This window comes from Camelina sativa, chromosome 14, assembly GCF_000633955.1.
Source record: "Camelina sativa cultivar DH55 chromosome 14, Cs, whole genome shotgun sequence".
Lineage (NCBI taxonomy): Eukaryota > Viridiplantae > Streptophyta > Magnoliopsida > Brassicales > Brassicaceae > Camelina > Camelina sativa.
This window is the reverse complement of record NC_025698.1, coordinates 2,501,709-2,526,741: the sequence shown is the minus strand read 5'-3', so window position 1 is coordinate 2,526,741 and position 25,033 is coordinate 2,501,709. Positions and strand designations below refer to the sequence as shown.

Here is a 25,033-nt window from a genome sequence, read left to right as displayed (position 1 = left end):
ATATATTTTTTTTAATTACCCTATTCTCTTAGGTTATAACATAAAAAGTAAATGAAGAATCACAGATCTCAATGAGGTTTTCCTAATCTATTTCTGGGATTTTATATAATGACAATCTGATATGAGTAGGTGTCCATTCCGGTTCTCTCTGTTTTGCCTTCATTCAAGGCCATGCCTCGCCATTGATTGGTACCTCCTCTGAATCTCTGATACTGTTTTACTGGACTACAGAAATAAAATAGAAATTATATATCATGCAAATAGTAATAAAAACATGATATTCTATCATCATTTTCTTCTCGTGAAAATGAAAAGAATTCAAAGATAGTTTTATGACAAAAACACTGATCCAATGAAGAACAAGATCAGACCCTATCAGTTGTCGTTCCCTTGTTCAAAAAATCCTGATGTCTGAACACTTAACCAACTAGTATTAGATTACTGACACCTGATTAAGGTAAAAAAAAAAAGGGAGATACACTTGAAAAGAGCCATAGAAATATCAAATATGTGATGTGAGCATACACTTTTTAATGTGTTTTCAAGTAGATACAGTATATAAATTAAACATGTCTAGTAGTATAATATAAATCTTCTCCATAGAAACAATCGAAAACATGTTTTAGATACGTCAATAATTGAGAAGCTGATGTTACTTTTCTCTACGTGCTTTATCTACCACGAAAACAAACACTTCTATAACTATACAAACATATGAACAAAAGATAAAATGAGCTACAGACAAATAAACCCGATATGCACCGCAGCACGAGCAAACACTAGACTCTGTACTTATACATCCCCGTCAAGCAGAATATAGTAAGTATTTAAAATTATTGAAGGTACGAAAGCAATCTATAGGTAGGTAAGTAGACTAATTAATTATCCAAGTAAAAAAAGGCAAGCCACCCGTTACAATTCAGGACGATACCAAACCTAAAAATGTAAGATAAGACCCATCTTTATAGAAAACTACACTACTCTCCTATATAATTTTAATGGATTAATAAGGAAATGACCCAAAATGGTTTCTTCTAGCTAGAACAGGAGACCTCAGTACCTCACCACTCACCAGCCAGTTCACATTTCCTTCTTGAAATCCAATTCTCTTTTGTATCGAAGTATATATCCATTTTCTAATTTTATTTTTAAAAAATCTTGTTCTTGTCTTTTTAAATACAATAGTTTAATTAAAATTTTCCGTAATTTTTATTATATGCGTATCCTAATAAGGCTTAACGTGTGATATTGTATAATAAAATAGAGTTATAGAGGCAACAAGATCACGTGAGATATACACAAGACCTCTTATGTAAGGTAAGGCGTATAGATACATTCTGAAAAGAAAAAAAATAGTATTCGTGATCTGCTCTGCTCTATTTCCTATTAGATACTTTATTTTATTTTATTTGTTTTTAAAAAGCAGATATGAACATATATGAATCAGAGTTGTGACTTGTGATATGCTCTGTTTTAAACATACACTGCTATATATGTTATACGTTTTGTTTTGAATCAATACGAATATACGAATATTGAATATGGAAACATATATATATATCTGATAAATAGTTGCCCAACCCTACTCACATTGTCGAAAATGATATATTTGGGGAAAGGAATTTGCTAAAAAATTACAGAGCTGAAATTACTATATATTTAAAAAAAGAAAGTTTAAGACAAGAGAAACACGTAACGAAAACTATTGTATCCCGTAGTTAGGAAATGAAATGAAGTATGGCCAGAGGAAAGTAAGTAGTTGGAGAGGAGAATAAATGCGTCCATTCAATTGTCGATGGGTGAGAGAAGATGATCATGTTGTGTTTGTGTATGATCATTTTCGCTCTAAACTAGCCCATAACTGATCAAGCCCACTCCAACTTATTTTGAAAAAACATCAGACCATTTTATCAATCCATCCTCTTCATTCAGGAACCATCAGCAACAAATATTTATTTTGACACCATCTGAATAGATGTTTTGTCCATGTATGGCACATAAACTATATATAATACTAGATCAAAACTAAGTTCAAAAGTACTAATTATTAGAATTTCTTTTAAAATCAAGTAGTTAACAGTCCATATTTATGATCTTTCCAATTAGAGTTCGACTCAAAAGTCTCAAACAAATCACATGCATCGTCTTGAGACATTGAGATATGAATCGAAAATAAAATCATCGGCTTGTTTTTATAATATGAACCATATACAACTCATGCATCGTCGTCGTGTTCTCTTAATTATCTTCTTACATATAAGGCTGCATTATTACAGTTGATATGCTTGATCTTTTCTTTGGATTAATAAGTTTTACATGTATAAAAAAAAAAAACTCTTATGTATAAGACCGTAAAACCATGACTCTTCAAAGTTCAAACTATTTTATGATTTTATCTCTTAATAAGTAAAAATATGTCTTTTAAAATATTATATTTCAAATGATTGAAAGACATCATACGTAAGCCATGGAAAACAATATCACATGGTTTCAACTTCTTGGTTAGTAATTTCCCTAATAAAATAATTAGAAAGTCATCAAATTTTAATATATATAAAATACGCAGCACTCAACGGTCCAACCAAAAATTAACAACCACGTGAACCAAATTTGACGAAACCAATTCGTCTTTCTGCATCTTCATCACGAACCAGACGTCTGATCATCTTATCGATCCAATCCAACGGTCAGTAATATCACTCATAGCAACACGCTAAAGCAGGTGATTATTACCCAAATTCCGACCAAAGCAGTAAAAAAGTTTGTTGTACACACACTTGTAAGTTCCACCAGACCGATTAAGTCAATACGACGTCACTTTGCAAATCTTCCGATGCACACCAGTTCCTTCCACGAATCCTTTAATGGAGAGAGAATGAATGTTCTTCTTCTTCTTCTTCCTCCTCCTCTCTCGTAGGATCTCTCTGTGTTTTCTCCGTCTCTGCTCCCATTAGCCATCTTTTCTCACAGATTTTGGGAATTTTCCCACATAATTCCACTTTCTTACCTTTTCTTTGGTTTCTGGAGGCTGCTCACACTACTACTAGATCTCTGTAAGTTCCTGAAAAGATCCTATCTTTCAATAATCTGCTTTAGGGTTTCTCTTTAGCGTGTGTGAATTATCTAGGGTTTGTTTTGATTTGGGGCTGAGATAAAAGCGTGTGAATTTTTATCCCCCAGGGTTGTTTGTATCTCCTTAGTTAAGGAATTGTGATAGCTTAAGATTTAATCTGTGATAGCTATAGTATACAATATAATTGAAAATGATGGTTATGATGCAGATTAGTAGGGTTTTAAGGTCAAGTTCTGGAAATGGATAAAGAGAAATCTCCAGCACCACCACCTAGTGGAGGCTTACCTCCACCATCAGGTCGTTACTCAACGTTTTCACCAAATGCAAGTAGCTTTGCAATGAAAGCTGAATCATCGTTTCCTCCTCCTCACTTGACTCCAACTGGGAGCAGCAGCAGCAGCGCAGATGCTACTAACCGGTTCAGCCATGATATAAGCCGAATGCCGGATAATCCACCTAAGAATCTTGGCCATCGCCGAGCTCATTCGGAGATTCTTACTCTCCCTGATGACTTGAGCTTTGATAGTGATCTTGGTGTTGTTGGTGCTGCTGATGGACCTTCTTTCTCTGATGACACCGATGAGGACTTGATGTATATGTATCTTGATATGGATAAATTTAATTCTTCGGCTACTTCTACTTCGCAAATGGTTGAGCCATCAGAGCCTGCTTGGAGGAATGAATTAGGAGTCTCCACTTCTAACCTTCAGAGTGCGCCTGGTAGCTCTAGTGAAAGACCGAGAATCAGGCACCAACATAGCCAATCGATGGACGGTTCAACAACTATCAAGCCTGAGATGCTTATGTCTGGGAATGAAGATGTGTCTGGAGTTGACTCTAAGAAAGCCATCTCTGCTGCTAAACTTTCTGAGCTTGCTCTCATTGATCCAAAACGTGCTAAGAGGTACATTTTTTATATTTCCTTCTATGTTTGCTGATTATAAGAAGCTCTATATAGATTCGATGTAACATGATCAAATTGTTACCGCCCTATTAGTTCTAAGTTTTTCGACAAGGAAGGAAGATGTTTCATTAAGCTTCTCCATCTGCTTCAAAGTGCCGCATCAGTTTAAGTTTTCTATGATATTTAGCTGAGATTGTTGGACCTTCCTTGCTGATAGTCCTATGCAATGTTCTCTTATTTTGCGGAAGACAGATCTTTTTCTTTCATTTGTGTATGTTTGCTTCTTTGTTGGAGAAGATGCATGACCTGTTTTATCATTTGACAGGATTTGGGCAAACAGGCAGTCTGCAGCAAGGTCAAAAGAGAGGAAGATGAGATACATAGCAGAGCTCGAGAGGAAAGTACAGACTTTACAAACAGAGGCAACGTCTCTCTCAGCCCAGTTGACTCTGTTACAGGTTGGGTAAATTAGTGTTTTAGGGTCCTTCTGACCAAATTTAACTATAGGCTATGATATTTGTTAACATATTGTAAGCTTATGGTTTTAATCTTGTTCTCTTTTCTTCCTTCTGTTCAGAGAGATACAAATGGCATGAATGTTGAAAACAATGAGCTTAAAATACGAGTACAAACAATGGAGCAACAGGTTCACCTACAGGATGGTGAGGATCTTCCTCACAAACACTTACATACAGACTGATAATTCTTATCATGTTTCCTTGCTCACTGTTGTCAATGCTGACCTTATTGGTCGTCTTTCTCTATGTGACAGCATTAAATGATGCACTGAAGGAGGAAGTCCAGCATCTTAAGGTATTGACGGGGCAAGGTACATCAAACGGTGCACCAGTGATGAACTATGGTTCTTTTGGACCAAACCAGCCATTTTATCCCAATAATCAGTCGATGCACACCGTCTTAGCTGCACAACAGTTCCAGCAGCTCCAGATCCAGTCACAAAAACAACAGCAGCAACAACAACAGCAGCACCAGCAATTTCAGTTTCAGCAGCAGCAACTGTATCAGCTTCAGCAGCAGCAGCAGAGGCTTCAACAACAGGAACAACAAAGCGGGGCCTCAGACGTAAGAAGGCCCATCCCTTCTTCAGGTCAGAAAGAGAGTGTGGCATCGCCTGATCTTGAAGCTCCCTCGACAAAAGATTGAGTGTAACTGTGTTAGTGTCCAGTTTAGTAAGTTACTCTTGAATTAGCTCCTTTCTCATTGCCAGCTCATTGATTTGGGATTTACTGCATTCTAGAGTTAAAAACAAGACAGCTTAGAAGTTGCGTGTTTAGAAGTTGTTAGGGAAGTCATTGTTTTCTTTGTATGATCCTAAGCTCTTGAAAAGTTCTTGGATTTGGTCATTTGGTTAAAACTGGGGATAATCCAAGTCTGTAGTCTTTAGTCGTATTCAAATTCTTTCGCTTTTGTTCATTTTGATTATTTGCGAAGTTTCATTTGGTCTTCGCTTTGAAGATTGTTATGTCTGCAAAGAATCTTGAATTGTGGGTGTTCTTTATCAAAAACATAAACGATAGTTACAAAGTTATATATGTTTTCCAAGGATATGGATCACAGATTTATCGACCAAACTCGCACAAAAGTTGAGAAAACAATTTTCCGGTAGAGAACTGAACCAAACCAAACCAAACAGATACTGCCCTTCACATATTGATTTCCTGCAACAGCAAACCGGAACTCTCTCCTGTGGCCATGGAAGACTAACCTTGTCTCCATGTTTGCTGGAGATGAAGACAGATTCAATAAATGGAGATGAGCAAGCCTTTTGGTATTTACATGACAATGCTTAGCATATCCTCCTCCTAGCAAACTTTGGAGTGGTCCTCCAATCTTAGCCTTTGAGAGAATCCTTCAAAGCGAATGGAGGAAACGCATCCTATCATAAGACATAAAATAGCGTATTAACACAGGCACAGACTATTCCTAGGGTGTTTCTACACCGTATTAGATAGACGGGTAAGTACTGAAATATTATGATTACTTTGCCGTTCTCCTCAGTCAAGTATTGTCTCACAACTGTCACGTGTTGTATAATCCTTTCCATTGGTGTGTAGCTTGGTTGGTTTGTGTGTTCTAGACGATGTGAAGAATGAGTTAAAAAAACTTGCAATTTGTAAAGGTTACAGGAGGCTAGAGAATTTATTGGAGAATAAAAAAAAAGGAACTGACCAAGAATTGTGCGGTTCAGATTATCGGCAACCTGTTGTCGGTATTCAGAGCTCAAGAGATGGAACAGTGGGGATTTCTCAGGGTCATCATAAGCCAGCAATGCCATTGCGTCCTGCCGCAGGAAGAACGAGAACAAGTCTCCCATCAATTGGAAGAACAGAAAACGTAGAATGCCAATACATCAAGACAAACATGAATGATAGGGGTCAAAAACAAAATTTCAGACTTACTTCAAGCTTTTCTACGTATTTTTGGACGGTCCCAAAAGGAGCCAATATTGTCTTAGCAAATTCAATAGCTTCATTGCTGCACATGGGGAGAATCACTTTCAAGATTCAAGGCACTAATAAGAAACCGGATTCCTCAACGGAAAAGCAATCATAAAATTTTTCTCACCATTTCCGAGCACAGACTAGCTCCACAAAATGAAGGCGTAGAAGATCAAAGTGCAAATCCTTGTTTTTCTCAAGCAAGTCTTTAGCTAGCTGATCAGTTAGTTCAACAGCCTTCAATGCCTTCATCTCCAGTACAAAATGTATGATTTCTGAAATAAATAAAAAACATATACACAGACAAGAAGAGTGCACAATAAGCATTCGTTAAACAGCAGGGTAAAAAAAAAAAAAAAGATAAGAAAGAAAAAAGTTGTAGAGACGTTTTCTTCTCTGGATATTATCACGATCACCAGCAGGTTGTTTAACACCACCAGTACAAGAAGCGAGGGAGTCTGCAGTTTCGTTGAAGCAGTTGTGCAGAAGATATGACATTACAATGCTGTGAATATCATTATCACCCACAACCTGTTCAACATAGACGATCCTTTTAGAGAGGATAACACTAGTAATACACACAGCTTGAAGATATGACATAGCAATTCTAGTGAAACTATAAAATTTGGTTCAATTTGTAAACCTAAAAAAGTTCAAACTAAGGCATTCATGTTTGAAGTTTGAGAAGACTAGGGAGGATCTACGAAGAGCGACCAAATACACAAGAGGATAAGCAGCAATGCTAAAAACCTAGAGAATAATCGATAATAGTAACCCAATCGAATCGAATGAAAGTGGTAAATGATCAAAAGCGCAGGAGCAGGATAAGTTATTCCGATTTCTGGAAATCTCGAGAGGGGACATGTTAAAAACGCAGAGAGAATAAAATTAACTTACGGAGTGTTCGAATTGACGAGGATCCATATCAGCGTAAATGCTCCACTCGACGGACGGTGAGAGAAGTAAAAAATTATGATTGCCGACGCCGGAGAGAGGAAGAATCGAGGATGAGAAGGCCAATTCGGTGGAGGCGTATGACCGGAGAGAGGAGGAGAGGCGCCGAATAATAAATAAATAAATAATAGTTACGATGTGCGAGGAGAATAAAATATCTTTTTATAATATCTTTTTTTTTTTAATTTATATTAAGTAATGTAATTTGGATTTTTCCATTTCTTTTCATTATTACCTTTTTATTTACAAGGATAAAAAGCTAACATTATCTTAAAAATATTACTTGATTAGAGTAGTATAATTTAGTTTTATTTTTAGAGTATTCATAAAAAAAATATAATTTTTGTTAAATCCAGTTGATAAAGTTTAATTTTTAAATATGAGGGAAAAAAAAGTTTATTTTAATAAATTCTAAATAATTTACAGTTGGAGTTTATAAATAATAAAAGGAGATAATAAGATAGTAGATATGAACAAAAAGCGTTACGCTAGCGAAGGATGAAGGATCTCTCTAATCACAGCTTCTTCTCTCTGTTTCAAAAGGCTTAATAATCCCAAAACAAATTAATAATAACAGCTCACAAAGATACTCCGTAATATAGGATTTTAATCTTCTTCTTCTTTGACAACTTTTTTAACCTTTGAAATTAGGGTTTTTGGAGGATCCGCCTTGTCTTCTTCGACTACTGCTGATAAGGTGGTTTATAGTTACGCTCCTTGTCCTTCTCCTTATTATATTGTGGAAGATTCCTCGTGAATCTCCTAATACTTGTTTTCGTTTTTTTTTTCTGGGGTTCGATTGCTCTGTTTCTTTTAAATCAGAATAACTTTTTTTAATCCCCTTTCGCCAATTCCTTGTTCTACTTGGTGTTGTAGATGGTGATTCAATGTTGAATTCAATTAACTAGGCCCTGTGTTTTTGTCTTTTGTATGTTATTTAAGATCATCAAGGGCTTATGGTTTCTACAGAATCATGTGTTGAATTTTGATGTGATTTACTCATATTCTAGTTCTCTGGTGTAGCTGTGAATTGAACCTCAAGTTACCACCAACACATTGCTCCCATTCTTGTTTCTTTGAGCAATTTTGTCTATTTAGAATCCATTGGAGTACTCAAGGGTTTAAGTTGTGCTTTGCAGGTTTTGTTACAAGATATGGCTGGTTCTGTAGGTGAAGAAACTGAGCCAGAATGGATTAAAAGAGTTAAATCAGAAGGAGCTGTTCCATGTCTTAAACCAGATAACTGCAATAACGGTTGGACTACGCCATCTCCTGACACATTTATGGTTAGAGGGCCAAAGTATTTCTCTGACAAAGCTAAAATACCTGCCGATGATTTCCTTCTTAAGCCTCTTGGTTTTGATTGGATTAAAGGTCCTAACAAGCTTTCTGAGATCCTGAGTTATCCCAGCAGCCGTATCAGGAAAGCTATCGACGAGGAGACTCAAACGAATGGAACTACTAAGCCTTTTGTCTGGGCATTCAATCTCCAGCTTCCTCACAAAGACAATTACAGTGCTGTGGCTTACTTTGTTACCACTGAGCCTATCCTTGAAGGATCCCTGATGGATCGGTTTCTTAAAGGAGATGATGGTTTCAAGAAATCGAGGCTTAAGCTGATTGCAAACATTGTCAAAGGCCCTTGGATTGTAAGAAAAGCTGTTGGAGAGCAAGCCATCTGTGTGATTGGACGTGCACTGTCTTGCAAATATGTCACAGGGGATAACTTTGTCGAGGTTGATGTTGATATCGGTTCGTCAATGGTCGCCAGTGCCATTGTTCACCTCGCCTTTGGCTATATTACAACATTGACAGTTGATCTTGCGTTCCTCATTGAGAGTCAGACCGACTCAGAGCTTCCAGAACAGCTATTAGGAGCTGTGAGATTCTCTGAGCTGCAGACTGAATCAGGCAGGTCTATTGAACTGTCCGGTAATGAGGATCAAACAACCTTAGAGCGGTCTAGCTGGTGGAAATCAATAGGTAATGGATTCTCTAATCTGCTTAATCAAGATACAGCAAACATGAACAATACTACTTGTCATGGGGATATCCACAAGGATGTACATGTATAGATTGGTTTTTTCACAATTCTTTGAATCTCTTGGATTTTTTTTCATTACCAAAGTCCAAAGAAAACAAACAAACTAAAAAAAAAAAAAAACTCAATTCTTATCCAAAACATGAATAGATTGGTTTATACTAACATGGGATAATCCAACAACAAACCATGTCAAAACTTCGGATCATTTTTTTCTTTCTAGAACAGGCTTTTAACATTACGCGTGCCATTGCCAGTATATTTGTAATGATTTGCATTAATCATTTTCATGATTGAGAGAAAAGCAAAAATATCGAAAGAAGAAGAAAAAATATCTGATCGAATGGTATATATTACACAATATGTCATTACAAAGAATAAATTCACATGTCCATATCCAGATTACGTGTAGTCGTCGTGTAGTATTCCACTTCTGAGAGAGAGAGTCTCACTTTTGTCCAAACTCTCACTGATGATTTTGATTGAAACCCAACTCTCTTTACTTCATGCTGGTGAAAGCCCATTTTTAAATAATAATCTTTCTTGGTATTCTTATTAGAAAGTTCAGTAAACTTGAAATTCGAGGCAACAACTCGCAAAACGAAGAGTAAACAAGTTAAAAGAAAAGTCTAGTCGAACTATTTGACTGGATTAGTAAACAACTAACTTGGTGAGGAGAACAAAGTAAACAAATCCAAAATCTCTGCTGAGATAATTATAAAAAAAAAAAAAAGCAAAAGCAAGTGTGAAATAATATATAAAAAATAATATCTAGAAGGAGAGAGGGCGAAGGAGAGCCACAGAAGAAGCGTAGGACCCACGGGACCTTGCTGGAAGAAGCAGAGTGTTTCCTTTTGATACGCAGAAGCAGATTTTCCAGAGATTCATCAAATCCCCTTTTATCTTCTTCTTCTTCTCTCTTCTCTCTTTTCATTCATTCTCAACCATTAGCTCACCAACCAACTTGTTGCATCTCCATTTCTGTAGGCATTTCTCAAAACCTAATCTTCTGTTTAGCTACTCTAACAAGTGCCAGACAAGCAAAACAGACATCCTCTTTTTTAATCATTCTGTTTCTGATTGCTTTCCCCCAGTATCTAGCTATCAATAAAAAAAAACCTCTGTTTTTTGCTGTATTTGAAGATGAAGATACAGTGTGATGTGTGTGAGAAAGCTCCGGCGACGGTGATATGTTGCGCCGACGAAGCAGCTCTTTGCCCTAAATGCGACATCGAGATTCACGCCGCTAACAAACTCGCTAGCAAGCATCAACGCCTTCATCTCAACTCTCTCTCTACCAAATTCCCTCGTTGCGATATCTGCCAAGTAAGTCACACATAGATCTCTCTTTCTCAAGGTTGTTATTGATTAGATCTCGTCGAAGATCTGATTGATTCGTTAGTTTGGTTATATAACTCTGTTACAAAGTTGTGATTTTTATACATGTTATAGAAGAAACTGTAGCAGATTTGTATGTATGCCTTGTTGTTTAAGAAAGACTAGGGTTTGCTCATTCATTATGCTGTTATGACCTGCAGGAGAAGGCAGCTTTCATTTTCTGTGTAGAGGATAGAGCTCTGCTTTGCAGGGATTGCGATGAGTCCATCCACGTTGCTAATTCTCGATCTGCTAATCACCAGAGGTTCTTAGCCACTGGGATCAAAGTAGCTCTCACCTCAACTAGCTGCACTAAAGAGTTGGAGAAGAATCAATCTGAGCCTTCCAACAACCAACAGAAAGCTAATCAGGTTCCTGCTAAAACACCAAACCAGCAGCAGCAACAAGCTTCTTCTGCTACTCAGCTTCCGTGGGCTGTTGACGATTTCTTCCACTTCTCTGATATTGAATCCAATGATAAGGTAGACATGAGTTTGAGATTCACTCATGTTAGATCCTTCTCACTTTTTTTGTTTGTAGCAAGTTTGATATTGACTTCTTCTTGTCTGAAATTGAGCAGAAAGGACAGCTTGATCTTGGGGCCGGGGAGTTAGACTGGTTTTCAGATATGGGATTCTTTGGTGATCAGATTAATCAGGAGGCTCTTCCTGCAGCTGAAGTTCCTGAGCTTTCTGTTTCGCATTTAGGTCATGTTCATTCATACAAACCCATGAAGTCGAATGTTCCCAACAAGAAGCCGAGGTTTGAGATCAGAGATGATGATGATGATGAGGAGCACTTCATTGTTCCTGATCTTGGCTAAAGAGCTATTATATGTAAACTACAGTATGTGTAGACATTCTTCAATCTAAAAGAAGAAACTAAAACAAGAAACCTATCTGCTTAAGGATGATGTATCAATGTATGGTGTTTAAATGTCATACCTATAGTTTTGTCTTTTAAGTCGTGTAAGATATGTTGAGAGAGCTTATCACATATTTCTCTTTCGTTTTTGTCCAAATCTCTGAGATGCCTGTGTTTTGAGTTTGTTCATACCTCTTGAACATGGTAAATAACATGGTAAATGCTTTATGCTTGATGCAAAAAAAAACTCGAATCCAAATGTGTCTGCTCTGTTTCACTTAGGTTTTTCGTTTCTACATGTTTACTAATCTGCTTTTTATAGACCTTGTGACATATATGACACCACAATTCTGTTTTATTCAATAGATTGAAGAAGAAAAGAAGAGATAAAGAGCTGACAAAAGAAGAAAAACTTTGGAATTCTTTTTACCACAAATCAGAAACATCAGCAAGAATCCAAAACACACAAAATTACAATGGACAAGGAGAATTGTGGACTAAAGAAGATAGGTTTTACGCTTCTACTTGTCCTTTAAGAAAGCTGAGAGCTTCACAATCTGAAGGAAGAGCTGGAATGGCTCCCTTTTTAGTCGTCGTGATGGCTCCACAAGCGTTTGCAAATCTCAGCACAATTCTCAATCTCTCTTCCTCCTATAAAAACGACATCAGTAAATTAAGTCTGATGGACTGAGCAAGATCTACACAATTGAGTTGTATACACAAGATCACTGAGATTTATTACCTCGAATACAGATTGATCATCAACAATCTGGTTCAGAAGCGCACCAACGAAAGAATCACCAGCCCCGGTAGTATCCACCGCGTCCACATGAAAAGTTTCAACCGATCCATGGAAACCCTACAAATCATATTGTTGCAAGTGTACAAGAGAACATCAATGAAAAGCACACACCATGGTCATGATGATGATGATGAATGNGATGATGAATGAAACATAAACTTTTGCGTTACATTACCTTAGTGTAATAACGACATCCCTTTTCGCCGAGAGTAACAAGCAAAAGCTTCAGATTGGGATGCCACAGAGACATAGCTGTCTCATCATCGATCGTTTTGTTACCAGTCAAGAACTCAAGCTCCACGTCACTGACCTTAATGACATCAGCCTTGTCCCAGATGCTCATGATCTGAGTCCGAGCTTCCTCAGACGATGGCCATAGAGGTTCCCTCAAGTTGGGGTCGTAGGAAAGAAGAGCTCCGGCTTCTTTCGCCACTTCCATTGCCTTCATGTGAGCTGACCTACATGGCTCCGTTATCAAACTTATTGATCCATAGTGGAACACTTTCGCCTGCACAAGCAAATAATAAGTCACAAAACCACCAAATACGTACAATCTTGAAATCTTGAAAACAGAGAGAAAGATTTTACGTACGGATCTGATTAGCTCAAGGTTAAGCTCGTCTGGCCGGAGAAGCATATCGGCGCTGGGGTTCCGGTAGAACATAAACTCTCGTTCTCCGTCAGAACGTAGAGTCACGAAGGCGAGTGCAGTTCTTGCTCCTTTGTCGAAATTGATCCCCTGATCGGCGACACCGTTCTTCCTCAAGATTCCGGCAAGCATATGGCCAAACTCATCGTCACCGAGTTTACCTACAAAGGCGGCACGACCTCCGAGACGCGACACCGCGATAGCCACGTTGGCCGGAGCACCGCCGGGGGATTTGAGAAACCCTTGAGATTCGGAGAGGGAGACGCCGGATTCGGTAGGGACGAAGTCAATGAGCATCTCACCGAAGCTGACGATGAGACCTTTATCGAAGGTGGATGAAGTCATCTGAACAAGATCGATTTTGCGTTCAAAAGATCGGAGAATGAAGACGATAGAGAGAATGAAAAGTGAACGAAGGTTGGAGTAGTTTATATACGGTTCAAAGAGAGTGAAGACAGGGTTGATAATAATATCTTGTTTTGAGGTCATTTCTTCACATAATAATCTTGGAAGAAAAAAAGAAAAAAGAAAAAAGAAAAAGCAAGTTAATCCTTGAAGATATGATTTAACTTTAAATATATTAGTTTTATAGAAATTGCATATATACTATACCTTAAATTTAAGATTTCTTAACATTTTTGCAAAAGATTCTTCTATATGATTTTCAATTGTAGTCAATACTTCTTTTAGGGTTCAATGGATCTTACCTGTCACGTAAGAAATTGTGTTTTTTTTTTTTTCTAAATACAAACGGTTTTGAATCAAATTTTACATCTTAAGGTTCACTGAATTCCGCATTTCTATATGATTATGATAAAAAGTTCTGTATAAAGTTAACCATGGAAATCAAAAAATTTGGATAGTGGATAAGAACAAAACACTCTTGAATCTACTGATCACTCATTCTTTGACAGAAATAAAAATAAAATTCATATCTATTTATTTTCTTTTTTCACCATACACAAAATAAAATAACTCTAATAATGGACCGATCGAAGTAACTAGTCTGGTACATCCCTAATCTAATGATACATATGGATATAAAATAATTTTCGAAAAGTATGTACGTTGGATGCTTTAGAAAGAAAGAGTAGCCAAACTAATATACATATTTGCGGCGTTGGTATTTTATTTTCTCTTTAAATTAGGGGTTTCGAAACCAAACCAGCTCTGCTTATCTCTCTCAGGTGAATTTCTCGCTCCTTAGGGTTCTTAGATATTCATCGACTCATTAAAGTTATATATTTGATCCACAAGTATCTGATACGGACGTGTTACTCTGTTTATCTCTCGTTGCTTTAACCGTCTAAATCTACGTACCATCCGAGGTTTTGTATTTGTTATTGTTTTACGGTTTGAAGTCTTGATTCTTGAATAATGCAGAAGCCTTCGAAGGAGGTAGCTGTGGTCCCTGTATCGTTATATTGGGACATAAAGAGGTTTCTTGTCCCCGATCGATGGCTAATGGCTATGATCCTCGTCAGGTGGGTCCGTGTATCAAACGGAATTTGAGAAAGTTAGGCTTCTCTGCTCCTATCTCACCATCACTGCCGTTGCAAGTAAAAAAATTCAAATTAATTGAAATACATCATAAACCAATAATAATTCATGATTTTGAGTCGAATTTTCAAATTAATTGAAATACATAAACCAATAAACCTATAGATGTAAAAAAGTGTATGTTAATCGGAATAACATGTGCAGATTTTACCATCTTGACCCTAGACAAATTACTCTAATTAATTTGTATGAGGCGGCATATATATAGTAGTAATTAAACTGGAGAACACCAGACTGGACCGACCGAAGAAACGAGTCTGGTACATCCTTAATTAGTCTAATTAATGATAATATCGATATACAATAATTTTGGAAATTTGCATGTTGCCATTCTTTAGAAAATAGAAAGAAAGCGTAATGTCTAACTCTCTCTCTCTCTATATATATATATGCGGCGTTGGATTTCAAAACCCTATAGCTCTAGTCGATATCGAGATCCAACCAACTCTGCTTATCCCTCCGGTAATTTCTTTAGGGTTTTTTTGAATGATGCTTCCGCCTCCGCCTACGAAGGAGGCAGCTGTGGCTGCAGTATCGGTCTAGTGGGACATTAAGAGGTTTCCGGTTCCCGATGGCTATGATCCTCGTGAGGTGCGTCCATGTATCAAACGGAATTCGAGGAAGCTAGGCTACTCTGGTCCTATCACCATCACTGTCGTTGGCGTATTTTCAAAGGTCACTCGTGGCATCCTTAAAGCGCTCTTTTCCAGTGAAATCTCTCTTCATAACGGCTCCCACGGTTTCAGATCCTTGCTTGGACTTGTCTTTGATTGTTTTATTGATAACCCTCCTCCAACTAATATAATGGTCATATCCCGCCCTGTCTCAAAAGTATATGACATGATGAGCCTCCTAAAAGAAGATGGATATAACACAATGTTTCCTTTTGACGCCTTCACTGATGCAAAGTCCATCTGGGAAAACTCTCTTCTGTTAGGTGTGTGTTCCTCCTCTCTCTCTCAAGATACCTGCACTGAAACGGTTGAACCTGTCTCTTGGGTTTGCGCTGTGTGCGAAGATATTACTGGCCCATGCTTTGACAATTTCATCAAGCATCTCTCTAGTCGAGAACATAAATCCAGGGTAAGCAAAGCAAGCATCCTAAGCCAAACTTTTGTCAATGTTTTAACTATTTTTGACTCAAATTTTGACCACATGTGTTATCTTTTTCCACAGCTTCCGCTCTTCTTTACCCCCAATTCCTATGTACCCATGGACAGATACGTGGACGAGGTTGTCAGTGCTGTGGCTCCCCGTGTTTCTTATCATCTGGAGAGTTAATGAGGATTTACAAAATAGTTTTTAAACTAAAAATATGGAAAATAAATTAGGATGACTACACATTAATCTCTTCACCTCTTCTTAATTTGAATTGACGGAATTTTAGTTTTACATTTGCTTCCTTCTATTTTTATTATATAAAAACAAATGCATAGTCAATTGGTAAGTATACAATTTAATTTACTATGTAAACAATTGAAGACAAAAATCAATTAGAAAAACACAAAGACGAAAAAAACAAACACAACAAAATACTAATAGTTCATTAAATGTCTACAACCAGTTGTATCCAGTGGCGGGTCAAAAAAAAATTATAAGCTGGTTAAATTGAAAAAGAGACTATTGGTGTAGCAGGGAGGAATCGAACCAAGGTTTAGAGGATCAATATACTAACGGAAGACCAACTATGCTATTGGAAATTTATAGCTATACATGCAAAACAATACGATTTCAACATTTACCCGGTCAGTTGACCCTCCTAAATTCTACATGGGTCCGCCATTGGTTGTATCTTTAGTGTACAAAAAAGTGCATCTCTTTTAACACAAATAATAGTATAAGATTACAAATCTTAATTTAGAATTTAGGTCATTGTTTTCGTAGATACAACTTTTGATGTTTTTTTTCATATTAATTCTTTTGATGGACATAAGAGTGATATATTTTTTTTGTAGTAATATCTAATATTAAGTGATATATATTTAACCATTATAAGGCTGTAGTAAATACATTTTCAAAACATAGTAATCTTAATTTACTAGTATGAATGCGGCCTTCTGTAGATGATTATAGGGAAAGCTTGGTAGACCAAATTTTTGAAATGTGAGAACTGTTCCCATAGCTCCGTGAAAGAGGAATCGTTTATTGACCTAAGTCTAGGCAAGTTCATTGGAAAAAGCACTTTCATATTACACTGCTGTTGAGTATATAGATAATGGTTATAACTGTGGAGGATGCGAATAGGCGGTTAGGATTCAGAAGAGTTTATCTGTTTTTAAAGCCTCTTATGTTCTAATGGTACATCTGAAGCGTTTTGAAGCTCATGAAATAAACAAAATCGACAATAAAGTCAAAATCGACATGAAAAAATTTTGGTTGAGAATATATGGGAAAAATTTGACACAAATCAAGATTAAAATTAATCGTTTTTTAATCTATTTGTAATATACTTTAACGTCATGTTTGTTTAAATATTTATGAAATGCATATCATTTTTAAGTTTTTAAAAATATATAATATTTATAATTATTTTTTTAAGAACCCCAAATTTAACAATTTTCAATTGACCTATAAAATTTTACAGTTTGTCAAGAAGTTCTAAATTTAACTTTTTCAAAATTAATAATAAAAATATGTGTTAAGCACCTTTGTTTAAGATTCATCAATGGAGATGCCCTAAGCTTTTTTTTTTTCGTTGGATGTGAAATAGTGATAATCGTATCTTACGTTTAATTTTGTTTCAGATACACGTTATTCCCCTACGGAAGAATTTAAATTACGTTAAAATAGCATATGGTATAGTCGTATAGATATGTCATTAAAACAAAAGCATCGTATTGTCTAAAAAACGGGAAGAAACGAACAAAATATCTTAATTACACACATGCAGACACAAGTTGTATACATAATACGTGACAGACTTTGAAAGAGGAAACATGAAAGGGTCAATAAATAGGTTGATTGGGCAGATGTCTCTCGTGCTACGTATCGGAATTAAGAAATAGGTTGTAGTTTCTGTTGTGAATGTCAGGTGCACATTATGTATAGCAATTCCTGATAGAATAATGCTTAATTATGCAGGAGCAGGATAAGGATGAAGTACAACATCAGATATCGATCTTGCTTTTCATCGGGTTGGCTTGTGAATTCATGATCATGGTTTTTACAAGACCGTTTGGCTTCTGGGCACTAAACGGTAACTATGGAGAGATCAGTAACAAGTTTGTGACGAGTGCTTAGTCAACTGAATGTTGACTGTTTGGTCTTGTTTCACCTTTTACAGGGGCAAAGAATGCTGAGATTGTCCCAGCGGCAAATACATGTGTTCAGGTTCATACTATATAGCCTTTTGAGTATTGTTCATACTATACATGTGTTCAGGTTGTAGTTTCCTCTTTCATCCTTTGATTTGGTGATTGTCTCATCCTCAGATTCGTGGGTTTAGAATGCCAGCTGTTCTCATTGGATGGGTTGGTCAAAGTGCAAGGTCCCGTCATAACCCATTTTTCCTCTGCACGTTACATTTCCTAAGAAGGGTTTGAGCCATTGTTTTTTTCAACTTGTAGAATTTATGTCAGTGAAAAATAGGATTAACTTACTTTTTGTTTAAATATATATAACCAGTATTTTAAACAAACAAACCGAAATGAGCTTCCAGGACTTATCACTCGAGTAAATTAACAACTTCACCACTCTTTCTTGCAGGTTTGAAATATTCAAGGCCTACGTCGAGCTCAACGATAAGTAAGACGTAAATGATTATGAAGATGACCAAATCCCGTCCGGTATGCTTTCCTCGTACGTACGGTCTTTGGAAAACTTTCTAGTACTTTGGCCTACAAGATATATACGTATAGTATACGGAACATGCACATTTTATAAGAAATCGGATGTTTTTCTTTGTTGAAAATCTATAATTATCATTAAGAAAAACTTGCCTTGAGATGTAGCCTATGATAGTAGTGGTTCAAACTAATACCCCCAGGAACATCAACACCCTCCTGCTTGACAACGAATGGAAAAGGTTAAAGAGGTTGTTGCTCAAATGGTTAGACAACGTATTGATGATACAGAGGAGAGGATGCTTACATTGCTTGCATGTTTTTCGCTTGAGAGATGCTTCCTGAAATTTTCAAGGCTTTCGCACTCACAAAAGCAGTATTGGCAATAAAACATTTTGGTACATTCACCCCTTTCACTGCACTTCTGAAGAACACTGCACTTCTGAAGAACGCGTCTTTGTGTCTCTGAAACAAGTGGAAAAAAAAAAGAAAAAAATTAACTACAGCTCAGAAACAGCGTAATTAGTTTCAAACGTTACTGGGTGATGAGGAGAGGACAAACAAACACCTGCAAGTAAGCTTTCCCAAAGCCACTCTGCAGAAGTGAGCAGGACTGACATTTTGTAAGGCCTATATGAATAAGCCATAAAAAGGTTGTATTTCGTCCGTTGTAGTACCTCGGCAAGACAATCTGAGAACACCATCTCCACAGCATCGGAGGAGGATATGATCATAATGGTAGCCGGAGGAGGATTATGATCTTGCCACGTCATCAAATCTGCAAAGATGCGCTTGTATTGGATTTCTGTTTCAGTAACAGGAAAGCATGCGTCAGTAGAGATAGTTGAAATTTTAAACCCCTAAAAATTCCAGAGATGGATAACCAAAAGGGACTAACTGGGAGTGGTATGTGCAAGAGCGACTCCAGTGGAAGAGAGCCCTCGCAGGATGTGATCAGGGGTTTGTTTGTGGTCGCCGAAGGCAGTGATGGAGACAGGACCAGAGTAGCCTAGTTTCTTGAAAGCCACTTCCATACTCCGACGGACTTGACGAGCATCATAACCCTCGGGAATCGGACAGTCTATCATGTCCCACCACACCGCTATTTGAGCTGTCGCGTATTCAGGCTTCGCAGCATAGTTCTTTCCCCATCTCCTCGTTACTTCGTCAAGATCTGGATGTATAGGGTTCATAACCTCCTGCGAGTGGAAACAAACAGCTCAAATAGTATAGTTGGACAATGTACACGAGAGAGAGAGAGAGCGAGAGAGAGGATGCTTACTTGCACTGCATGCTTTCTTCTCGAGAGATGAGTCCTGAAACCCTACAGGGTATGGCACTCGAAACAGCACGATTTGCAATAAAACTTGGCAGAAGATAATTCACTACTGTAGTTGTCCTCAACAAGTGCGCTTTTGGGCTCAAGTAAGCTTTCCCAGGTCCACTCTCCACAAGTAGCCAGCGCCGAGCATGCGCGAGACCTTGATGGGTAAACCAGAAAAAAGTCGTATCTCGTCTGCTGTTGTAGACGGGCCAGATCCCAAGAGAAGACTTCTCGCCACTGGTCGGATATGAGCATCATTGAAGCCGGAGGAGGATTATCATCTCGCCACTCCAGCATATTCGAATACATGAGTGAGTATATGCTTTCTGCTTCAGTCAATCAAAAGGCAAAGGGACTTAGATTTGTTGAAAATTTTAAACCCCTAAATTCAGAGATCGATATAGCAATTGGACTAACCGGGTTTGATGTGTGCAAGACCGACTCCGGTGGAAGAGAGCCCTTTCAGGATGTGATAAGGGGTTTGTCTTTGGTCGCCATACCCGGTGATGGAGACAGGACCCGAGTAGCCTAGTTCCTTCAACGCCCCTTCTATGCTCGGACGGACCTGACGAGCATCATAACCCTCGCGGGGAATCGGACAGCCCTTCATGTCCCACCACACCGCTATTTTAGCTGTCGCGTACTCAGGCTCCGCATTCATCTGAACCATTCTATCAACTTCAACAAATCACAGACACAAAGTTCTCGATCCGTAGGGTTTCTTCTACTCCAAGTGTGATGTACTCCCCTATATATACACCAAACTAGTGGGCCTAAATTAAAGCCCGTAAGTCTGGCTTTTCTGGCTTTTCTGTTGGAGTTGATAGACTTGCTTCTTCACAGCCATTGAGTTGATTTTTTTTTTTTTTTATTAAAAGGTATCACCCAATAATTATTGGACACGTCGATAACTCTTATGGTCTCTTATTATTAAACACATTACAAAAATCACAATTGACAAGGAGAAGCCGTACAACATAATTTTGAGAACTTGAGATAAGTTTGACGTTTCTTTTTGTCTTTAAGAAAGCTGTGAGCTTCACTATCTGAGGGAAGAGCTGGAATGGCTCCCTTTTTAGTCGTCGTGATGGCTCCGCAAGCGTTTGCAAATCTCAAAACTTTCCTCAATCTCACTTCATCCTCGAGTACTGATTGATCATCAACAATCTGGTGCAGAAACGCACCAACGAAAGAATCACCAGCTCCGGTAGTATCCACCGCATCCACAGGGAAAGTTTCAACAGTTCCATGGAATTTCTACAGAGTGTGTTTTTTTTTATTGTTATAACTATAAGTAAGCTTTCTTTATCAACAAGAAACCAAAAAAAAAAGATTATACCTTTGCGAAATAAGTACATCCCTTTTCGCCGAGAGTAACAAGCAAGAGCTTCAGATTGGGATGCCATAGAGACATTGCCGTCTTGTCATCCATCGTTTTGTTTTCGGTCAAGAACTCAAGCTCCACGTCACTGACCTTAATGATGTCAGCCTTGTCCCAGATACTCATGATCTGAGTCCGAGCTTCTTCAGGCGATGGCCATAGAGGTTCCCTGAGGTTGGGGTCGTAGGAGAGAAGAGCTCCGGCTTCTTTCGCCACTTCCATTGCTTTCATGTGAGCCGACCTACATGGCTCCGTTATCAAACTTATTGATCCATAGTGAAACACTTTCGCCTGCACAAACGGTTAAATTAATTTACACGTGAAATTACAAGAGTAAAAATCTTGAAAACAGAGAGAGCAAGATTTTACGTACGGATCTGATTAGTTCAAGATTCAGTTCGTCTGGCCGGAGAAGCATATCGGCGCTGGGGTTCCGGTAAAACATAAACTCTCGTTCTCCATCGGAACGCAGAGTCACAAAAGCGAGTGCAGTTCTTGCTCCTTTGTCGAAATTGACCCCCTCATCCGCGACACCGTTCTTTCTCAAGATTCCGGCGAGCATGTGGCCGAAATCATCGTCACCAAGCTTTCCTACGAAGGCGGCGCGACCTCCTAGCCGTGACACGGCGATGGCAACGTTGGCAGGAGCACCGCCGGGAGCTTTGAGAAATCCGGGGGATTCGGAGAGGGAGACGCCGGATACGGTAGGGACAAAGTCAATGAGCATCTCGCCAAAACTCACGATGAGGCCTTTCTCTCCGGTGGATGATGCCATTTTGAATGAGATCGATTTTGCCTTTGAGAGATTGAAGATTGAATAGTGAATGAAGTTGGACTAATTTTTACTAGTTTATATAAGGAGTGAAGATAGGGTTATAGATATGTTGTGGTCTTTCTTTTCTTTTTTATTAAGAAGAAACAAATCATAAACCAGTCAAACCTTGAAGATATCTTGGGAACGTGGACTATATAGCTTATAGAAATTGTAGATATACTAACTATATCTTGAATTCCAGATATATTAACATTTCTGCAATTAAAATTCTTCCATCTGATTTGAGATCATGGAAATGTTGGATAGTGGATAAGAACAAAACACTCTTAACTCTACTTTCACTCTCTTTGGTACATCCTATAGTCTAATGGACTATATGAAAGTTCACACAAAAAAAGTTGATACAAGACAATAAAAGTTAGCAAAGTTCTAAAAAGATGGATTGGCTCATCGATCAGAGACAAAGAGCACACTATTTTGTAGCCTTGATTAACATTAAACTTAAGAGCAACCAAATTTAGCTAGCTTCTCCTTCATAACAAACAATTCACACAGACAAAAAAACACTGCTAAGCACTCCTCATCAGTCATCAAGCTGCTTGGTCGATTCACTTTTCAAGTTATTCTCCTAGAAACATTTAGAATCTTCTAATCACATCCGCAAACTACAAATACAAAATCCATTTGTCTCATCCTGTTCATGGAGCACTGTAAAGGAAGAGTACGAAAAGAAGAACAAACAAAAAAAAAACAGAAGCAAGCTCTTCTTTATTTAAGTTCTTTCGCAATCTCTCGATCTGACTCAGGCAAAATTGTTTCATCTGTTAAGGCGGAAGAATCACCTGCACTTGCATTCTGATTTCGTTTTGGTGCTTGTTCCTGGTTCTGGTTCATCATGGTTTGCATGTCCTGCATTCTTGTGCGGACAACACTGGTCACCAATACTGAAAAGAAGCAAAAGACTGCTCACTATTACACATACGATTGATCTCATGATCTATATCCATAGAGAATATAGGATCCGGAACACGAAACTCTGGTAATTAGAATGACAGAAAAGAGTATCATACTAGCTGCAGTGCCGATAGTCCAGACCCAGAGGATCTTCAAGCCAGGACTCTTCTCTCTCCCCATTTCCCCTAGCATCATCACATATTCATTCCAGAACTTTTAGCAGCACCAAACTAAAAAACCCAATTATAATAAGGTTTGAAATTAAACAAGAAGAAGCACTCAATCTAGCTGGTGGTTTACGAAACTAAACAAGGTTCACTTAGTAATCAACCATTGCGAAACAAGAAACCAAAATCTGCAGTAAGCTAAAGGTGATCTAAACGAGTTCTGCATAAACACCTTCCACCTAAAACTGAATGATTAAGATATATGTATATATATACACATAGTAGAAGCCAGATTACGAAAAATCACGTATCACACTGTAATCCCAACACAGAACTCTCAGATTTCAGAAACGAAAGTGGTTACAACTAATCGCTGTTTCAAAACCCTTAATTAGAAGAAACCCTGAACTCTAAATCGAGAAACTGTAATTGGAAATTAGAAATTTACAAAATTGAAAACTGATCGCTACTTTCGTGAACTTCAAAATGCTTACTGAGTTTGATTAAATCGACGACATTAGCGATAACGAGCCAATGTGACAAGTGTTGGAGCGGAAACAGATACATAGAAAGGATCAGGGAAATAGCTAAGAGAGAAGAAAAAAATACCTTTTTCAATTTCAAAGAGAGACCCAGAGAGCTTGAAAGCGATGGATATCTCCTCTCTCTCTCTCTCTCTCTCTCTCTCTCTTTTTTTCTCTATTCAGAGAGTGAAATGTCAAAGAACGACTTTTTAAGATTTCAAGTTCTTCTAATAAGATTCGAGAAGAGAGCGAGGTAGAAGAAGAATCGTGGTAACCGATCTGGTTTTTAAAAAAAGTTGAACCGGATTTAAAAAACCGGTATATTTAATTTTGTAAAACCGAATTAAACCAACCTATCTCTTATTAGATTTCGTTGCACTCTTCCACGTTGCAGATTCTCATTACGTACGTTAAACCAAAACCATCTATAAAATCTCAAGCTAGCACAAATTTACACAATCGCATCGATCCACATTGTTACACATATTCTTACTTATGATAATATTTTGCGAAGACGAAGCCATAATATAATGCCCGGAAGCAACAACAATATGGAAACTATGTTTTAGGAAACCAAAACAAAAATGCGCCAACTAAAATTTGTTTTTCTTTTTCTTTCTTTCATTCCTAAAACAATAGAATTAAATCAAGAATACAAAAAGAAAAACACACAAAAAAAAAAAAAAATTAATTAATTAACTCAAAGAACAAAAACCACCGCCTTTCATCATTTGTCTAAACTCTTGGTAGTTAACCCTCCCATCACCATCAACATCCACTTGCTTTATCATCTTCTTACATTCATCCAAGGTCTTACCTTGTTTGAGCCCCAAGGAAGACAATACCGCTTTCAATTCATCCACCGTTATAAACCCATCTCCATTCTGATCAAACACATTGAAAGCTTCCTTCATGTCCTCTTCTTCTTCGTCTTCTTCGTCCATTATAGTTTTGTAAAGCTCCCCAAACTCGTCTATATCCACGCACCCGTCACCATTCACGTCGATCTTCTCGATCATCTGAGTCAACTCCTTGTCAGGAATGTATATCCCGAGGCTTCGTAGTGTCTCGCTTAGCTCTTTTCCCGTGATCGTCCCGTCCCCGTTCTTGTCAAACATTTGGAACACGCGTTTTAGCTCTGTCGGATCCATCTCTTTTTTTTCAAATTTTGTATGGCTACGTGTGGAGGAAGAAAAGAGAATGGCCGGTGAGGGCTCCGTGAAGCCGAAAAAGGGTTTCTCCGGAAGATCTTTTACCCTTTCCTCGCTTCTTTGGAGATCGATGAATCCCCCCGACAAGGGCAGGAATTAAGAAATCTAGGTGGGAGTTAAAAGAGTCAAAAGAGACATTAGTTAGCCAAATATAGGGAGGAAGACGGAGATAGAAGATTGTCTTTCTTTGATATTGTTAATCGGTAAAGGGAGAGGACATGTTGGGGGGGGG

The 25,033-nt window shown here is 37.9% G+C and overlaps 8 protein-coding genes and 1 pseudogene across 15 annotated transcripts; 3 read left to right on the top strand and 6 right to left on the bottom strand.

Annotated features, from left to right (window-relative positions):
* Positions 2,801 to 5,428, top strand: LOC104739155 (probable transcription factor PosF21). 2 transcript variants are annotated; one of them, XM_010459420.2, is made up of 5 exons: positions 2,801 to 3,053; positions 3,282 to 3,977; positions 4,303 to 4,435; positions 4,555 to 4,639; positions 4,750 to 5,167. In XM_010459420.2, exons 2-5 carry the CDS (start codon positions 3,313 to 3,315, stop codon positions 5,139 to 5,141), a joined length of 1,275 nt encoding a protein of 424 aa, XP_010457722.1. In that variant the 5' UTR covers positions 2,801 to 3,053; positions 3,282 to 3,312; the 3' UTR covers positions 5,142 to 5,167. The 2 variants fall into 2 exon arrangements, with proteins under 2 accessions (XP_010457722.1, XP_019091858.1); XM_019236313.1 differs by lacking the exon at positions 2,801 to 3,053 and having other exon boundaries at positions 3,313 to 3,977; positions 4,750 to 5,428.
* On the bottom strand, positions 5,472 to 7,507 carry LOC104739154 (glucose-induced degradation protein 8 homolog). The gene is made up of 7 exons (XM_010459419.2): positions 7,334 to 7,507; positions 6,823 to 6,967; positions 6,564 to 6,711; positions 6,398 to 6,473; positions 6,168 to 6,279; positions 5,980 to 6,071; positions 5,472 to 5,874 (listed from the first exon to the last, which is right to left on the bottom strand). The coding sequence occupies exons 1-7, from the start codon at positions 7,358 to 7,360 to the stop codon at positions 5,830 to 5,832; spliced, it is 645 nt and encodes a 214-aa protein (XP_010457721.1). The 5' UTR covers positions 7,361 to 7,507; the 3' UTR covers positions 5,472 to 5,829.
* Positions 7,852 to 9,509, top strand: LOC104739152 (protein ENHANCED DISEASE RESISTANCE 2-like). 2 transcript variants are annotated; one of them, XM_010459417.2, is made up of 2 exons: positions 7,852 to 8,087; positions 8,530 to 9,509. In XM_010459417.2, exon 2 carries the CDS (start codon positions 8,545 to 8,547, stop codon positions 9,463 to 9,465), a length of 921 nt encoding a protein of 306 aa, XP_010457719.1. In that variant the 5' UTR covers positions 7,852 to 8,087; positions 8,530 to 8,544; the 3' UTR covers positions 9,466 to 9,509. The 2 variants fall into 2 exon arrangements, with proteins under 2 accessions (XP_010457719.1, XP_010457720.1); XM_010459418.2 differs by having other exon boundaries at positions 7,852 to 8,097.
* LOC104739151 (B-box zinc finger protein 24) lies at positions 10,327 to 11,821 on the top strand. Its single transcript, XM_010459416.2, has 3 exons — positions 10,327 to 10,757; positions 10,970 to 11,290; positions 11,389 to 11,821. Exons 1-3 carry the CDS (start codon positions 10,575 to 10,577, stop codon positions 11,629 to 11,631), a joined length of 747 nt encoding a protein of 248 aa, XP_010457718.1. The 5' UTR covers positions 10,327 to 10,574; the 3' UTR covers positions 11,632 to 11,821.
* On the bottom strand, positions 11,813 to 13,571 carry LOC104739150 (probable fructokinase-2). Of its 2 annotated transcripts, XM_010459415.2 has the most exons (4): positions 13,067 to 13,468; positions 12,650 to 12,982; positions 12,415 to 12,531; positions 11,813 to 12,323 (listed from the first exon to the last, which is right to left on the bottom strand). In XM_010459415.2, exons 1-4 carry the CDS (start codon positions 13,466 to 13,468, stop codon positions 12,186 to 12,188), a joined length of 990 nt encoding a protein of 329 aa, XP_010457717.1. In that variant the 3' UTR covers positions 11,813 to 12,185. The 2 variants fall into 2 exon arrangements, with proteins under 2 accessions (XP_010457717.1, XP_010457716.1); XM_010459414.2 differs by having other exon boundaries at positions 12,650 to 13,571.
* On the bottom strand, positions 18,319 to 20,630 carry LOC104739149 (annotated as a pseudogene).
* LOC104743164 (probable fructokinase-3) lies at positions 20,738 to 21,969 on the bottom strand. Its single transcript, XM_010464275.2, has 3 exons — positions 21,544 to 21,969; positions 21,129 to 21,461; positions 20,738 to 21,046 (listed from the first exon to the last, which is right to left on the bottom strand). The coding sequence occupies exons 1-3, from the start codon at positions 21,943 to 21,945 to the stop codon at positions 20,738 to 20,740; spliced, it is 1,044 nt and encodes a 347-aa protein (XP_010462577.1). The 5' UTR covers positions 21,946 to 21,969.
* LOC104739148 lies at positions 22,419 to 23,829 on the bottom strand. 5 transcript variants are annotated; one of them, XM_010459412.1, is made up of 4 exons: positions 23,561 to 23,669; positions 23,016 to 23,084; positions 22,788 to 22,907; positions 22,419 to 22,610 (listed from the first exon to the last, which is right to left on the bottom strand). In XM_010459412.1, the coding sequence occupies exons 1-4, from the start codon at positions 23,631 to 23,633 to the stop codon at positions 22,594 to 22,596; spliced, it is 279 nt and encodes a 92-aa protein (XP_010457714.1). In that variant the 5' UTR covers positions 23,634 to 23,669; the 3' UTR covers positions 22,419 to 22,593. The 5 variants fall into 5 exon arrangements, with proteins under 5 accessions (XP_010457714.1, XP_010457715.1, XP_019091546.1 ...); XM_010459413.1 differs by having other exon boundaries at positions 22,419 to 22,573; XM_019236001.1 differs by lacking the exon at positions 23,561 to 23,669 and adding an exon at positions 23,676 to 23,829 and having other exon boundaries at positions 22,419 to 22,889.
* On the bottom strand, positions 24,130 to 25,013 carry LOC104739147 (calmodulin-like protein 7). Its single transcript, XM_010459408.2, has one exon. It carries the CDS (start codon positions 24,739 to 24,741, stop codon positions 24,286 to 24,288), a length of 456 nt encoding a protein of 151 aa, XP_010457710.1. The 5' UTR covers positions 24,742 to 25,013; the 3' UTR covers positions 24,130 to 24,285.

Excerpts from the sequence above, each read along its gene's own strand:
- LOC104739147 (XM_010459408.2), bottom strand. The coding sequence starts at position 24,741 with ATGGATCCGACAGAGCTAAAACGCGTGTTCCAAATGTTTGACAAGAAC.
- LOC104739155 (XM_019236313.1), top strand. The coding sequence starts at position 3,313 with ATGGATAAAGAGAAATCTCCAGCACCACCACCTAGTGGAGGCTTACCT. Across the intron at positions 3,978-4,302 it reads GATCCAAAACGTGCTAAGAG|GATTTGGGCAAACAGGCAGT; the intron begins GTACATTTTTTA and ends ATCATTTGACAG. Across the intron at positions 4,640-4,749 it reads ACAGGTTCACCTACAGGATG|CATTAAATGATGCACTGAAG; the intron begins GTGAGGATCTTC and ends TCTATGTGACAG.
- LOC104739152 (XM_010459417.2), top strand. The coding sequence starts at position 8,545 with ATGGCTGGTTCTGTAGGTGAAGAAACTGAGCCAGAATGGATTAAAAGA.
- LOC104743164 (XM_010464275.2), bottom strand. The coding sequence starts at position 21,945 with ATGGCATCATCCACCGGAGAGAAAGGCCTCATCGTGAGTTTTGGCGAG. Across the intron at positions 21,462-21,543 it reads ATCTTGAACTAATCAGATCC|GCGAAAGTGTTTCACTATGG; the intron begins GTACGTAAAATC and ends CCGTTTGTGCAG. Across the intron at positions 21,047-21,128 it reads GATGTACTTATTTCGCAAAG|AAATTCCATGGAACTGTTGA; the intron begins GTATAATCTTTT and ends CACACTCTGTAG.
- LOC104739151 (XM_010459416.2), top strand. The coding sequence starts at position 10,575 with ATGAAGATACAGTGTGATGTGTGTGAGAAAGCTCCGGCGACGGTGATA. Across the intron at positions 10,758-10,969 it reads CTCGTTGCGATATCTGCCAA|GAGAAGGCAGCTTTCATTTT; the intron begins GTAAGTCACACA and ends TATGACCTGCAG. Across the intron at positions 11,291-11,388 it reads ATATTGAATCCAATGATAAG|AAAGGACAGCTTGATCTTGG; the intron begins GTAGACATGAGT and ends GAAATTGAGCAG.
- LOC104739148 (XM_010459409.2), bottom strand. The coding sequence starts at position 23,633 with ATGTATCTGTTTCCGCTCCAACACTTGTCACATTGGCTCGTTATCGCT. Across the intron at positions 23,085-23,560 it reads CGTCGATTTAATCAAACTCA|GGGAAATGGGGAGAGAGAAG; the intron begins GTAAGCATTTTG and ends TGATGATGCTAG. Across the intron at positions 22,908-23,015 it reads GACTATCGGCACTGCAGCTA|TCTTTTGCTTCTTTTCAGTA; the intron begins GTATGATACTCT and ends AATAGTGAGCAG.
- LOC104739154 (XM_010459419.2), bottom strand. The coding sequence starts at position 7,360 with ATGGATCCTCGTCAATTCGAACACTCC. Across the intron at positions 6,474-6,563 it reads CTAGTCTGTGCTCGGAAATG|CAATGAAGCTATTGAATTTG; the intron begins GTGAGAAAAATT and ends CCCCATGTGCAG. Across the intron at positions 6,072-6,167 it reads TCTGAACCGCACAATTCTTG|AACACACAAACCAACCAAGC; the intron begins GTCAGTTCCTTT and ends CACATCGTCTAG.
- LOC104739150 (XM_010459414.2), bottom strand. The coding sequence starts at position 13,468 with ATGACTTCATCCACCTTCGATAAAGGTCTCATCGTCAGCTTCGGTGAG. Across the intron at positions 12,532-12,649 it reads GATGTCGTTATTACACTAAG|GGTTTCCATGGATCGGTTGA; the intron begins GTAATGTAACGC and ends TATGATTTGTAG. Across the intron at positions 12,324-12,414 it reads ATGATCAATCTGTATTCGAG|GAGGAAGAGAGATTGAGAAT; the intron begins GTAATAAATCTC and ends TCGTTTTTATAG.